Consider the following 15,530-nt stretch of genomic DNA (forward strand, 5'->3'; position numbering starts at 1 on the left):
TTTCTAGACCACGAAATACTTTCTAAGCGATAAATATATCGTAACCTCAAATCATATTGATACATACATGCATACATATGTATGTATATTTATTTTTTTCAAAAGTCAAAATATATTGTTGTTTACTTCAATCCTTACACTTGTGGCTCTACCCACAGTATATACACAAAAAAAAATATTTATTTTTTCAAACTTTGTGTTGAGTAATTTTTATACCCTGAACAAAGTCTGCATACACTCTAACTGGTTGCTTCATTTTTGAGATATTGCTCTGAAAGTTTGCATAAATCAGTTTTTTTGCAATAAGCTGCTTATTTATTGAAACATCCGATATCGGATCACTATAGCATATAGCTGCCATACAAACTGAGCGATCGGAATCAAGTGCTTATAAGAAAAACTTGTTCATTTGAGGCGATATCTTCACGAAATTTGGCACAGATTATTGTTAGAAGTTACCTTTCAATTTTCGAATATATTATTCAGATCGGTTTACTATAGCATATAGCTGTCATATAAATTAAACGATCAAAATGAAGTTCTTGTATGGACAACTTTTTTATATGAGAAGATATCTTCACGAAATTTAGTGAGAGTTATTATCCAAGGCAGCATTACAATATGCAAAAATCTTTTTCAGATCGGATCACAAAAACATATAAGTAGCTGCCATATATAATAATCGATCAAAATAGATATAGAATAGAAATAAAGTTCTTATATAGGAAACTTGTTCATTTGAGAAGATATATTCACGAAATTTGGCAAGAGTTAATACAAAAGAGAATGTTACAATATCTGAATAAATTGTTCAGATTGGATCTCTATAGGGTAGAGCTTCCCTACAAACTATTCGAAAAATTTTCAGTTTTTGTATAGAAAAGTTTTTTATTTTACAAGATATCTTCTCGAAATTTGGCACATATTAATGTCCAGGTCTGCTCTAAAACCACTGAATAAACTATTCAGATCGAACGACTATAGCATATAAGTACATACATACATACATACATTTGTACATACATACTTACATAAGTATGTAGCTGCCCCACAAATAGGCCGTTGAAAATCAAGTTAAAATTTTGTAATGTTATAAAAAGTGCACCAGTGTAGGGTATTATAGTTTCGGTGCAAACGAAGTTAACGTTTTTTCTTATTTTTATTTTTTTTTAACGCAGACTTATGAATAATTATTTCCTCTTACATGCATTCCTTCTTTCGCATGAATTTGGTTATGTTTTTTGCTTAAAATCAAACATTTTTTCACATACTATTTATTAAAACGTAATTGTTGTCTTCCTTTTCTTGTTATTTTCGCAAAAATAATGGTAATTATAACCTTTCATATATTTGCATATACAAACGTACATGGATGTACATACATATGTATGTGTCTACATATGTATATACATACTTATACGAAAATACATTCATTAGGTTTTTACTTCTTCTTCTAAATTTCTACACAAAATATACATACATACATAAATATGTTGCAATATATGCAAAACAACTTATCATCAAAAAAAAAAATTGAAAATCGTTGTCAGATATAATAACCAATATACATAAGTATAACCATTTTATAACGAAAACTCTAATTTTGTTTCATTATGAGTGTATCATAACCAATTTATAACCATTTTATAACCAAAACTCAAATTTTGTTTCATTATTAGTGCTTTCCCTTATATCGTTTTTCCTTCGGCTGTCAACTTATGAAAAGTGATGTTACGTTATTTTGCATTTTAGATGACGAAATACTTTATGATATGTAAATTTATTCCTTTATATTTAATAACACGTTAAGTAAAACAATACTTAAATAATACTCAACGAACAACAGTTGAATTAGTTACTTAACTATATTAAAAAATGTAGAAAGCAATTTCAAAATTTACATACTAGACATTGAAGTTCGTATGATGTTTAAAAAACTACTTGTCACAAGCGTCAGCACTGTCTTCTATAAATACATACTTATGTATATATGTATGTACATATGAATGTATTTTGCTTTTTATAGTTTCGGAATTTCAATTTTAATAGAGAATGGTTCTTAACTTTGAAACAGATTGCCTAAACTCCAAACACTAATTAAATTTAAATGCTACTTTCGAAGGTATCACATACAAATTCCGGTCACTATTGGTTGTGCTTACGGTATTTTAGTTGAGTCTTGTTCGGATTTCTCTAGCTACTTATATTTAAAAATTTAAAATTAATTAATTTGTTTTCTTCCTCTAGAAGTAGGCGTCTCGTCTTGTCATTAGGCTATAGCCATATAAACATTTCACATAAGACAAAAAATAGAATAATTTTAATTGTTCGGTCTCTATAAAACCCTCTAAACACTGTTCCAATCGGAATTTGTATGGTATATTACATGTGACGTCTTTTACCACCCAACTAGCCACTACTAGCGAAACTCTATATATACATACATACATGTGTATATTTGTACATACATACATATGTATATATTTATATACACACCAGGCCACTCAAAAACCTATGCATAAGAAAGGGTTGAGCGATCACACCCACACAAAAATTTCCATTAAAACTGGCAATTCGGTCTTAAGAAAGTCACAGAAATTTAGGAGAAGTATCTGTTAGCGTTTTTAATTATTTTGATTGGTAGTTAACCAGTAATTTAAACGATAGTTTTTTTTGCAGGACATGTTGTTATCGGGTAGTTAATCAGTAACTTAACCAATACGTGGTTTGCAGGAGTTGTTTGTTACCTTTCGGATAATGCAAAACTTAATAATTGAAATTTTTAGGAACAATCCTACTCTCTTTGAGTTTTGTTCGGATTTCTCTAGCTACTTATATTCAAAAATTTAAAATTAATTAATTTGTTTCCTTCCCCTAGAATCGATTTCGATCAAATTGCTACATATGTACATAAGTATGCATTATATGTATTTGTTAATAATTCTATAGAATTTTCACTTGCTCTTCATATAAAAAACTAAAATGTGTCATACGGAGTAAGCGTCTCGTCTCGTCATTAGGCTATAGCCATATAAACATTTCACATAAGACAAAAAATAGAATAATTTTAATTGTTCGGTCTCTATAAAACACTCTAAACACTGTTCCAATCGGAATTTGTGTGGTATATTATATGTGACGTCTTTTACCACCCAACTAGCCACGACTACCGAAACTCTATATATACATACATACATGTGTATATACATATGTACATACATACATATGTATATACTTATATACACACCAGGCCACTCAAAAACCTATGCATAAGAAAGGGTTGAGCGATCACACCCACACAAAAATTTCCATTAAAACTGGCAATTCGGTCTTAAGAAACTCACAGAACTTTAGGAGAAGTATCTGTTAGCGCTTTTCATTATTTTGATTGGTAGTTAACCAGTAATTTAAACGATAGTTTTTTTTTGGAGGACATGTTGTTTACGGGTAGTTAATCAGTAACTTAACCAATACGTGGTTTGCAGGAGTTGTTTGTTACCTTTCGGATAATGCAAAACTTAATAATTGAAATTTTTAGGAACAATCCTACTCTCTTTTGTTTTAAACTACAGTATTTTTGTTGAATACCTTCATTTGTGAAGCCAGATTGTCTAACATTATGCTATCCACTGATTTTCGTAATCAAAACTTTTCATAAAAACTAATTTGTATCGAACATCGTACACATTTCTCAAATCAATAAAATATACAAACATCAAAACATCAAATTGTTCCCTAATTTGGATGGTAATAAAATTGGAATATCCGCAAACCTACATCAGAAGAGAAAAAAATATTTGAAAAATCAAGAGCTACCTATGTAATGCCTATCTAGATAGCAGATACTTGATAACCTCTTAGTCTGTGACGTATTTTGAGACAAGCCCACCGATGTTATCTAAAAAGGTAGAGCCGTTTAAATTAGATTACAAATCTACTGTGAATGAATTGCAATATATGTAAGTATGTATTATACCAAAGTTCAATGGTAGTAAAGTTAAACCCATTTAAATCAATGGGTGATTCAATAATAGCAAAAGTGCAGATAGCAAAAATTAATTTAAAAAAATACCACAAAATTATTGCTATCAACTGGTGTCTTAAATATTGGTCTCTAATCAGCTGTATAAGCAAACAGTTTTAGTATTTCTTCTTTATGTTCTATTTGTTTTGAACATTTTAATCTAGGACCAAGTTTAGTTTGTGACCTTTCTAGTTAATTTTGTTCCATTAAATTGTATTAATAGTCAATATAGCAATTAATAAACAGAATTGTTTTGAATTAGCGCTAAACAAGCGCTGCGGCGGGCTTAATATAGTCATATCAGCAGGAGAGGTCACATATGTACATACATATGTATGTATTTGCCATCTGTATGTAAATATTTATGTCTATTAGGGTGCTACTCAAATAAAATAGCCTCCGCTTAGAGTTGATCACTTGTACTTATGTTTAGTTAATATTTTTGTACATTAAATAGAAACATATGAAAGAGTAAAAGTTGGAAAAAAAATTTAAAATTTATAATACTAAACTTCTACATATTTATACCCCTTAGATGGATAGATAGATAGGAAATTTAAGACTTTGCAATGGTCTATTATGCCCTCCCCTATATCGCAGAGATCCACAGATGGTTATTAAGTAGATTACCAACTCACAGCAAATATTGGGTAGTCGAAAAAGTCTTTTCGCATTTTTTCAACAAATGTCGTTGCAGTCGTATATCTCCAGTGCTACCAATCATATTGTGTCATACTGTGTAGTGTTGGAAAGATGAGATTTTAAGCTTTTAACTACAAAAAAAATTAAATTCGTGGGAGTTGAAAAAAAGTTACATCTGTTCAATGAATGAGTCAAAATAATGAAGAAATTCGCTATATTTTGAACTTTTTGTATAAAAAAGGGAAGAATGGCACGCAAGTCCGATCTGGAAATTTCGATTTACACAGTTAGGTTTTACACTGATGGAATTATGTCTTCAGCGGAAAAATAGCAAAAAGTGGTCTATTAAAATGGTATTTGTTTATTTATTTATTATTATAAATATAAAAAAATAAGTTGAAGTTTGAATAGAAATACGAAAAGACTTTTTCGACTACCAAAATTTATAACCCCTAGATAGCTATTTAATAGATTACCAACTGCATAACTAATATTATGGTCATAGTTTTGGCAGTAAAATTAACTGCTGCTTAACTTTTTTTAGTCTAGGCCTTATCTTGCAGCGTCTAACATGTTATCTAGCTACGAAAACTAAAAATGAAATTCATTGATTTTTTGCAGTTCTTATTGTTATTGAATATACATTTTTAATTTTTTAACTCAAGGAATATAATTTTTGTTTTAATATTTTTTAGTTTTAATAACTTTTTTAAATTTTTTAATTTTATTAATTTTAATTTTTTTTTTTTTTTTTATATTTTTTAATTTTTGTTTTTTTTTTTTTAATTATTTTTTCTTAATTTTTTAATATTTGTTTTCATTCTGATTTTGATTAATTGAAGAAATTAATTTGCTTTGCAAAAATCTAAATTTTGGCTAACAAAATCCCCTCAAAACCGGTCTAAATTAGTTTGAAAAATGTAAAAACGGCAACAACAACCACCAAAGCTATGCGGTCATTTGTTGGACTTTGAATGCGACTTCATTCTCCCGAAATGCCCACAGAGGCCTGCCGCCAAAAAACACTCGGTTCATATATAGATATAAGTATATGTATGAATGTACAGTAAAAAATGTATGCAAATGTAGGCGAATAGGCAAATTCGCAGTATTTTTGGAATTATTATTAGAATAATTAGACTACTGCACGTTTTTTTGCACATGATGCTGGGCAACCCCAATTTCGCAATGAAGCAACGCCGAAAAGAGCTACAACGTGCGCGATCCAATGTAGCAGCCAATTGCATTCCGGTCTCTTTACAAGTACATATGTAAGTATATACTCAAGTACATATACATGTATGTATGTACATATGTACTAGGTATTGCGGCGTACGTGCATTTAAGGACGTAACTACGCTGCCGATCAGTTTTCAATAAGATATTGTACATACAATTGCCGCCGAAATGCTGAGTGATGATGGCTCAGCTGGTGACAGTAACAACGACCGAAATGTTTAGATCCACATACATACATACATGCATGCGAGTCTTCATACGTATGCAGAAAAGTCCATCAGACACCAGCACCGCGGTCGTGTGACTCACGGCACTCGCAATGAGCGTACGTGTATTCACCGACAACGCTCCGCACGCCAAGCACTCAAGCACATGCTGCAAAGCGCTGAGCGGCCGGCGTGCTCTTCGTGAAATCCATTGCGAGCTCACGTTTGAGTACTCCGTTCAAGGTTTCCGTTTCGCTTTGTTTTTCGGCGTGTGTGTATAAAAGCGCTGGCACGCCGCTGTGGAGCAACATTCGTTCAACAACGAGCAATCAGCAACAAGTCAAAAGCTTGAAAGTAAGCAAACAAAAGTGAAAACCAAAATAAACTGAAAAGCAAAGTTTTAACGGTCACAAAGTGAAAGAATTTCAAAAAAAGTTCTAATTTAAATTGAAAATCTGTGTTTGTGAAATAGAAGAAAACCGAAAAACTTTACAACAACAATGAGCAATATTGCGAAGCAGAGTTGTCGCCTATGCCAAACGGCGGGCAAACAAATCAATTTCTTCCCCAATCCCTGGAAGACAGCCGCACCGGCCTTCTCCACATCGTGCACATGCAATCAGACAAATGCCGCTCAGAAACCGGAAACTCCTGCTATGATGTTCTCAAGGAAATTTCTTTCGAAAGTCTCTCTGAAGAACATAACAGGACGCCCCGTGCCACAAGAGGATCCCTGGAAGCCATGGCCAAATAGCGTGAATCCACACACAGGCGAAATTGGCGGTCCAGCTGGTCCCGAACCAACACGTTATGGCGATTGGGAGCGCAGAGGTCGCGTCTCAGATTTCTAGTCCAAAGCAAGCTCTTTTTTCTAACTAGCATTTAAGCATTTGTAAGATACAAACTATTACCCAGATATTTACGCGCATATTGTGTTGAAGCAATATTTAGTTAGTACTAGTAATTAGTAAGCAACCTAGACTGAATAAGTGTGTTAATTTATATTGTAATAAATTACCAAAATATTTTATCTAAAAGAGAAACAAAACAAAAATTTCGTCTTACTTATTTCAATGGGTTTCCAGCGGAAGTGTCTTTCGCCTCTCTTGCTGAAGTAGCGTTATTCATGGTTTCTGGTTTGTCAAAGGCATACTTTGAGGTAAAGATGTTCTAATCTATGCGCCTTTTTAGGTGTCGAACTGCATTACCGACGCGCAGTTTATATTGGAGCGCTATGAATTTCTAATTGGAAACTTGCAGCTGGCTGCGAGAATGTTACCCAAATCAATAACAAAAATTTTTAGTTTGCAATTTTACTTATAAAAAATCAAAAATATTAAAGAATCATAAATAGGTATGTGTGAAACTGTATACATTGTGACAAAAAAGTACCTGAAAATTGTAAATAAAACGCAAAATATTTAATCTTTCATCAATATTTATTTTGTCGCCTCGAAAGTAATCCCCGCCAAATATAATATGCCAACGATTTCGGTTGATCGATGGTATTCATTGTGTTTTTGGCTTTAAATTCGGTCACAATTGTAGCTCGATGCGATGGGCATTATCATCGTGTAAAATCCATAAATTGCTCTTCCGGAGTTCCGTCCGTTTTTGACGGATGTTCTCACGCAAACGCTTCAAAGTTTTTTGGTTTCGGCTCGTTTTTTCCACTAAATTCCGATGATTGTTGACTGCTTTGCATGTCAAACTCGTTAACCCATGTTTCAGCTGCAGTTATAATGCTCTCCTTGAATGTGGAATTCGCACGCTCAAGCTTGTCCAAAAGGACCTGAAGCTGAATTTTTTTCATAAAAAGTACCATAAGCTGAATTTTTTTCAAAAATTATGGTACTTTTTTTAAAAAAAATTCAGCTTAATCGGGATGAGTCGAGAAAGAACGCATTCCATACCCAAAATATCTCACAAAATCATTCGAACGGACTCGCGAGAGATGTTGCCCTCTATTGTCACCTCTCTAACACTTGCCTGACAATTTTCAAGCACCACATCCTTCACTTTTAATATTTTCATCAGTTGAAGAGATCGAAGGTCGTCCAGAACGAGGCATGTCTTCAATGATCTCTCGATCCTCTTTGAGGGCTTTGTACCACTCGTAGGCTTGAGTTTTTGATAAAACTGAATCACCGTAAGCCTTTTCCAACCTTCACAATGATTTCACACACGAAATAATTCTAACTAACTAATTAAACGTCTTCGAAGGTTCCACGTGGACGGTCGTGAACATAAAAATCGCCACCTTAAAAGCGACGAAACCAATCACAGCTCATTGTTTCTTTTGGAGCAGCACTTCCGTAAACTTTTTGAAGTTCCCGATGTGCTTTAGCGCCAACCAAAATTATATGACACATAAACAAAGTCAGTAATGAGGAAATGCAGCTCCTTTTGCATATGTATAGGTTAAGTTTATAGTTCACTAACTACTGGAGCCAGAGAATGTAAAGTATACATACATATATGTATATACACTTTACATTCTCTGGCCCGACTGTCTCTCCTTCTGTATGTAAGCGAACTAGTCCCTCATTTTTGAGATATCGATTCGCAGTTTTGCACACGTACATATATTTCTCTCCGGATCTCATATATTATACGATATAGCGGCCATACAAGCTGGCCGATCCACAATCAAATCCTTGTAGGAAAAACTTCTTAATTTGACAGGAAATTTGGCATGCATGCATCGTTGTACATATATAATAGCTACAAGGAATCCTTCCGAAGGATATTATAGTTTCGGTAAAATTAACGGCTTTTTCTTTTTAAATACTTATAAGTAAATTAATTTTGAATTTTGACACATTTTTTGCTATTATGCATTTATTTAAAAAAAAAATCGAAAAAAAATTTAAACCAGCTTAGGAATGCATACATGAATGTACATACATATGTAAGTAAGTATGTGTCGAAGACTTAAATTATAATTTTTTTAAATAAGTTTGTAGGTGATTTACATAGAATAAAAAATAAATAAGTGTATATATGTACATATGTACATATGTATATACAAATGCATACCAATTCCTATTAGCAATTATTGATTCATAATATTTAAAGAACATTATCAACATTATCGTCTAAAGTGGCTAAGGTTCATTAAAACTAACTTGTTTTCGACGTAAATCGAAAATCTAAGTTAAATAAAAAATAACAAACAAATCCTGAAATATCGTATTCAAATACAAATATGTATGTAGGTATGTATGTATGTGTTTATTAAATAGACCGTTTAACATGTGCATGTGATGATTGTTGTTGCACTCGCTCTTCACGTGCTTATTCAAATTGTCTGGAAACTCAATCTTGATCTAAAAACCAGAATAACGAAAACAAGTAAATATTTGCCAGCAAACAATTAATAAATTAAGAAAAAAAATATGACAACATTTAGCAGAGAAAGCAAGTTTGCAGAAAACAAGTTTCAAAATTTTGCTAATCCACAATTACGCATTTATTTTAATGTGTACGTATTTACATAAACAAATGGACCAATGAACAATATTATTTTATAATAATATATTTTATTTACGCGGCGAGAACGCCGGACTACGTGCATTAAAGGACGTATTATCAGTTCAGTTGTTTTCTAAATATATATGTATGTATGTGTAAGTATATGTATATTAATATTTCCATGACCCTTTAATGAACGCCTGAACAAAGCCTTAAATACAAAATAATACAAAAACACCCACCAGAGAACGTTAAATTTTAGTCGCCAACCGCTCTCTTGTGCTCTCACTTCGCGCAAGAAATAAATAAATTCACCGGCCGCTAAAAGCTTGTGGTGAATTTCTTAAATCGAAAATACAAAAAAGTAACAAAAAGTGTTCTCACCACAATTTTCATCGAAAATTTCAACAAATTTCGAAATGTCATACGAAGAGAGAAGTCAAGCAGAAACAGCTGACAGCCATCTTGTCAATTTTCATTATACAATTTCTATTGTGAAATAAATTTGTTTTATTCAAAACGCATTTCTATTAAAATATTTAAAATAATGAGTAATTTGTTGAATATTACCAAACAAACTTGTCGTTTGTGTCAGTCGACATTAAAGCAAGCACCAGCAAACGTTTTGCAAAGTAATATAGCTGCCTTATCCACGACAGCGTGTGTTTGTGCTGAATCCAAGCAGCCGAAAGAAAAGAGTGCACGCGTTGTGGAGTTTGAAAAGAAATTGCGTGCCAAGACACCAATTGGCAAACTAGATGAGTTCTCACAACATCCATTCCAAGAGAAAGAACCTCTAAAGCCATGGCCTAATGCAACCAACCCGCATACTGGAGAAATTGGCGGACCTGCAGGACCAGAGCCAACACGTTATGGTGATTGGGAGCGTAAAGGGCGTGTTACAGACTTTTGAATGGACTTTTTTTTTCATTTTTTTGTTTTTTGAACGTAGTGTTATTACTTGTCACAAATGTTAAATGTAGTTAATGCAATTATTACTATTAAATATTGTTCCAAAATTATAGTTATTGTAAAGCTTCTATATATTGTCAATGTCAGAAATTAAATAACATCATCTTAAGCAGAGAAAATGCAAATGGTCAGGATAGGATTTTAAGAAAATATATTTTGGGAAAAACTTGATTCATAATGATCCTATTTTTATCTATAAAGTGTATCGTTAAAATACGAGTCGTTATGCTCGTCCTCAGGATAGACGAATCTACGTAATCAGATCACGTAAACACTGATTTATGTATATACAGTCAAAGACTGATATATGGTATATTGGCATATAGAGAACGTTTTTCGTAGCTGCAAAAAATATCCTCCCTTCTCGGTACCCTCTTCAGGGTATAAAAAATCGAATTATTCCTACTGACCCAAGGGTATTAAATAATTCTCAAGACAAATGGCAGTCCATTTGTTTACGAATAGCATAATCAAAATAAAACTATTTAGTTTGCAGTTTTCTTACCTCCCACGATAACAGCTGATTTCACAATTTTCTTTCCAGTCAAAATTCTTCCGTGTTTCACAGCTGATTTTAGTTTAGTGGCTTTAAAATTTTAGTTCTTTTGTTAAATTTCTTTAATTTAATTTTTGTCTTTTATTTGAGTTTGTGTTTTTTGTCCAAAATCATGTGTTATCTTCCATAATAATAACCGAACGAACCGAAGCATGTCGGACTATGGTCAGGAGAATCGGATCTTTGTATCCGATGATGCTGAAGATTTAGACCGAATTGAAGTGATTACTACATCGACGACGTCATCGCACAGCGAACTGTTTACGCAACTAGCAGGCAGTCAAAATTTGCTTACCACAAGTGGTAATGAACAGCAATTTAGGATTGTCACAGGTACTTCCACCGCAGATGATGTAAAAAGCAAACATAGCGATTGTGGCGGCAGTCGCGATGGTGCTGATGAGCAATGCGGCGACGAATCCATAGAGTTGATTAGTAATTTTGGTACGCTTCAATATAGGCGAGCAACTTCGCCATTGGCAGCGTTAGCGAGTAGTTTCAATCGTGGAGCGACACCCACAAATATGGTTAGTTGTGAATATGTATGTAGAAAAATTATCTTTGGTATAAAATTAATTTTACCTTTTCGCTTTAGATGCGTCGCTGGTCACAGACTTTGGCACGCTTCGATCGGGATAGACATGGCATACGTGAGAAAACTATTTATCGCATGCCGTCGCGTAGATATTTGCAAGCGGATGGCAAACTGCTCTCGAATAGTCGAGTTGACGCTGAAAATGAGATTGAATTGTTGGCACAGGAAATCGAGCAGCACGATGGACTCATGCAAGACACAGCACTCAGTCATGAACATAGACTGTATGTAAAATTTGTACGTAATATTTGTACTTTTTTGTTTCATACATAACATTTTAGTGAGACGCTCCGTGCCCTGCCACAACCACTTGCCACGAAGCGCCTCCTTAAACGAAAGTTAGCCATCAGCGTTGAACAGCACGCAATCGAGGAGACGCGTTGCAGCTGGTGTCACAAATTAACAAATGCTTTCATAAGTTTTCTATTAAGAAGCTGGAAACTCATTGGTGTTATAAGCCATACTTTGGAAATATGGTATGATGAGGTGAAGACCATCGAAGGACATTTCGGCTGCAATGTTAGTTCGTACTTTAAATTTCTACGCTGGCTCTTGATGTTAAATGTGTTCGTGCTGTTTTGCATTGTCTGCTTTGTCATATTTCCACAATTACTTTATAATACCACAGCAAATGAAATTAATCTCAACGAAACAGTATTAGCTGATAAATACACTGGAAATTCTAGTGAGACTGCTAGTGGACTATTAATGGATGTATTTACGGGCGAGGTAAATATTATAGATAAAAAGTTTACCCATTATGGGTTAAAAATTTTTTTTTTGAATTTCAGGGTTTTTTGCAGAATTCTTTACTCTTCTATAGCGGCTATAGTAATTCGACATTTCGTTTACATCCCGCACTTAGTCAGTATAGCCTGCCACATGCTTACTTCATGACAATGCTGGTGCTGTACTTGCTGATTTTCATAGTAATATCCACCAAGTGCGTATCTCCGTGAATTGTGTGCAAATATTTTTATTATAATTTATGTGCTTTAAACGTATCTATCTTTAGAATGGCGCGCGTGTATCGCATAAGCTTCATTCAAGCCGCAGGCGGTGGCAGAGCCATACTCGTGGCCAAAACATTCTGCGCTTGGGATTTCGGCATCTCGAATCGAAAGGCGGCCGAATTGAAACATATCGCGATTTTTGCCGAATTCAAAGCGGTACTTAACGAGCGGGCTGTGCCCAAGAGAAAGCCCACAGTTTGGTGGCGTATATGGATTTTTTGTTCGCGCGCCATCGCCCATGTGCTAGTGGCTACAATAATAGGTGGCGCTGGTGTGGGCGTGTGGATTTTGCTGAAAGTAAGTTGTGTGAGGTGATAATTGTTATAATTTGTTATACAATATGCCTTAACAGGAACTTGACTCAACTGATGACGTGTCTGGCTGGCGAACTCTTTCAACTGCTGGTATTCTAAATCTCACAATGCTGCTTATGCAATCTGTCTTATCATGGATTTCGCGGTAAGGCGATTTGCATACATATTTTATATGGCTTCTTTATATAAGCTTATTTATTTACTTATTTATATAGAATGGAAGATTATCGTTCGCCGCGCCGCACACTACATATAGCATTATTGCGAAATTTTCTACTGGAGGCTGTTATTATAAGCGTTTTGGTCTACTTTCTGCTAACAAAATCATACAGTCAGGTGAATTGGCTGATATTTTTAATACTTGCTTCATTTATATATGTTTTCCAATATTTGCAGTGTTGGGAGACTCATATAGGACAAGAATTGTACCGTTTCATAATAACGGATTCCTTCATCTGTTTAATTATGATACCTTTCTGCTGTGTCACACGCGCGCTTTTGTCAAGGTAAGTGCTTGGCGCTCATATATGATACAAATAATTAATTATTCTTTTTGCAAATTTTAGCATTTACTGGCCTTGGCTAGGTCGTCCCGACTTCGATATTTCACAAAAAAGTTTGGGTCTCGTTTACAATCAAACTTTACTGTGGCTAGGTTTACTCTTCTCGCCGCTGCTTGTCGCAATCATCGTTTGTAAATTGTTCCTAAAGTTCTATATAAACAAGGCGCTCTTGTTGCATCTGTGTAAGCCCTCTTGTCACATCTGGCGTTCGGCCCAAACGCAAACACTTTATCTAGTCTTCACTTTTGTATCGGTACTGGGGGTCATCCTGACATTGGGTTATATAATGACACAGTACGTACACATAATTATATAACTATGAAATCATATTTGTAATTTTGATATTATTATCTCCCTCTCTCTCTCTCTCTCTCCTATCATTTAGACTGCCAATGAGTGCCCAATGTGGCCCGTTTCGCGACTCCGGTTATATGTTTCAAATATTTATCGACGGTGTGCTGAAGTTACGTGAAAACCAAACACTTTGGCGCATTCTTACTCTACTTGTCCGTCCAGCTGCCGTGGGCATAATGTTAGTCACACTAAGCGCTCTCGTTTACTATTTGCGCGCCAAATCGCGTGCGCGTCGTCTTATGGTTAAGTTGCTTAAAGAAATGATCTATCTGGAGGCGAAAGACAAGGAGTTCTTATTAAATCGCATCATAAGTGTATCGAAAAATCGTGATTGGTCGCTTGTGGATGCAAAATCATTGGGCAGAAGACGTCAGCGTACTCCACAAACGCCACAAACTGAATTTTTTGTGCAAAACGAAATCAATTCGACTCATTCTGCGCGAAGTGATGGTTTTATATTGCGCAGTCGTGATGTTTAGTGTGCTAGTTGTTGTTGTTGTGACATCATAAACACTCCTAAAGTCCTTCTTTGAAAATGACCTGTACGGCAGTCGGGTGTACATAGCCCGAACAGATACGTATTTTTATTTGGCAAAGAACGTTCTACTCGGCAGCACTCCTCAAAATTATATCTGGAATGTTTTCTACCACTAAAACAATAACAACAACAACCTACGTAATGAACCGGCCTGTCTTCAGAACGAAAGTTCGTTCTCGACTACAATAGTTACATAAGTTCATATATTATGTTATTGTATACATATTTTGTAGTTATTTACTTACTGATTTTTATCATATTCAATTGTCTGATTTTATTTAAATATGTTATTATTAGTATAGTTTTATTAATATTTTTATTTATAATTATATACATATAGATTTATTTATTCGTTAAATTTTAATTTAACAAAATATGCAAAACACTTCTATAGTTTTGAAAGTATTGTGCTACATTGACCGACAATATATAATCTCGAATTATTTCGCATCTAAAGTGGTTCGAAACTGACTGTCGTCGGATTAACAAAAGTATTAGTAAAAATATACTGAAAGCTAAATATGCATATACATAGATATTATATTTTAAATATACACAATATATACATTTATATCTACTTATGTATACTATTCATACATATACATATATTTACAATTAAATATTAAAAGCCTATTTTTATATAGTATGGTATTGATTATTTTACATATGTATGTTGAAAGGTAGGGGATTGAATATACTAACCATGAAGCGACCACTCCTATGTACGAACCTAACATATCGAAGTTAGTTGAAGTAAGATCAGAGTGTTTGTACCATTAGAGATCGACTCCAAAAACAACCGGGAGCTATTGCGTATACATCAAAACTGCAACTCATATCTCAGAACTAAGAAAATTTGAATGTGGGAACGTGTTGCTACGTAATTTTCATAAAATATATCTTCCAATAGTATATAGAATATTTACTATAGTACTAGTACACAATTTTAAGGTACTATATCGGCTTTTCCGGTGCTAATTATTTATTTATTATTTTATCTATGCAACAATTTATTCTCGAAGTATCAGATTACTAAATAT

The 15,530-nt window shown here is 33.8% G+C and overlaps 3 protein-coding genes across 4 annotated transcripts; all 3 read left to right on the forward strand.

Moving 5' to 3' along the window:
* Window positions 1-6,406: 6,406 nt before the first annotated feature.
* LOC120774465 (succinate dehydrogenase assembly factor 4, mitochondrial-like) lies at window positions 6,407-7,141 on the forward strand. Its single transcript, XM_040104121.1, has one exon. It carries the CDS (start codon window positions 6,612-6,614, stop codon window positions 6,960-6,962), a length of 351 nt encoding a protein of 116 aa, XP_039960055.1. The 5' UTR covers window positions 6,407-6,611; the 3' UTR covers window positions 6,963-7,141.
* A 2,877-nt stretch (window positions 7,142-10,018) lies between these two features.
* LOC120774532 (succinate dehydrogenase assembly factor 4, mitochondrial-like) lies at window positions 10,019-10,735 on the forward strand. The gene has a single exon (XM_040104245.1). It carries the CDS (start codon window positions 10,133-10,135, stop codon window positions 10,496-10,498), a length of 366 nt encoding a protein of 121 aa, XP_039960179.1. The 5' UTR covers window positions 10,019-10,132; the 3' UTR covers window positions 10,499-10,735.
* A 431-nt stretch (window positions 10,736-11,166) lies between these two features.
* On the forward strand, window positions 11,167-14,728 carry LOC120775504 (transmembrane channel-like protein 7). 2 transcript variants are annotated; one of them, XM_040105710.1, is made up of 10 exons: window positions 11,167-11,655; window positions 11,709-11,932; window positions 11,990-12,437; window positions 12,500-12,651; window positions 12,724-13,018; window positions 13,074-13,180; window positions 13,251-13,371; window positions 13,432-13,541; window positions 13,602-13,892; window positions 13,984-14,728. In XM_040105710.1, the coding sequence occupies exons 1-10, from the start codon at window positions 11,266-11,268 to the stop codon at window positions 14,429-14,431; spliced, it is 2,586 nt and encodes an 861-aa protein (XP_039961644.1). In that variant the 5' UTR covers window positions 11,167-11,265; the 3' UTR covers window positions 14,432-14,728. The 2 variants fall into 2 exon arrangements, with proteins under 2 accessions (XP_039961644.1, XP_039961645.1); XM_040105711.1 differs by having other exon boundaries at window positions 11,266-11,640; window positions 13,984-14,431.
* Window positions 14,729-15,530: the final 802 nt, after the last annotated feature.

The sequence above is a fragment of the Bactrocera tryoni genome, chromosome 4 (assembly GCF_016617805.1).
Source record: "Bactrocera tryoni isolate S06 chromosome 4, CSIRO_BtryS06_freeze2, whole genome shotgun sequence".
In the NCBI taxonomy this organism is placed as follows: domain Eukaryota; kingdom Metazoa; phylum Arthropoda; class Insecta; order Diptera; family Tephritidae; genus Bactrocera; species Bactrocera tryoni.

Excerpts from the sequence above, each read along its gene's own strand:
- LOC120774465 (XM_040104121.1), top strand. The coding sequence starts at position 6,612 with ATGAGCAATATTGCGAAGCAGAGTTGTCGCCTATGCCAAACGGCGGGC.
- LOC120774532 (XM_040104245.1), top strand. The coding sequence starts at position 10,133 with ATGAGTAATTTGTTGAATATTACCAAACAAACTTGTCGTTTGTGTCAG.
- LOC120775504 (XM_040105710.1), top strand. The coding sequence starts at position 11,266 with ATGTCGGACTATGGTCAGGAGAATCGGATCTTTGTATCCGATGATGCT. Across the intron at positions 13,019-13,073 it reads GCGTGTGGATTTTGCTGAAA|GAACTTGACTCAACTGATGA; the intron begins GTAAGTTGTGTG and ends ATGCCTTAACAG. Across the intron at positions 13,372-13,431 it reads TAACAAAATCATACAGTCAG|TGTTGGGAGACTCATATAGG; the intron begins GTGAATTGGCTG and ends CAATATTTGCAG.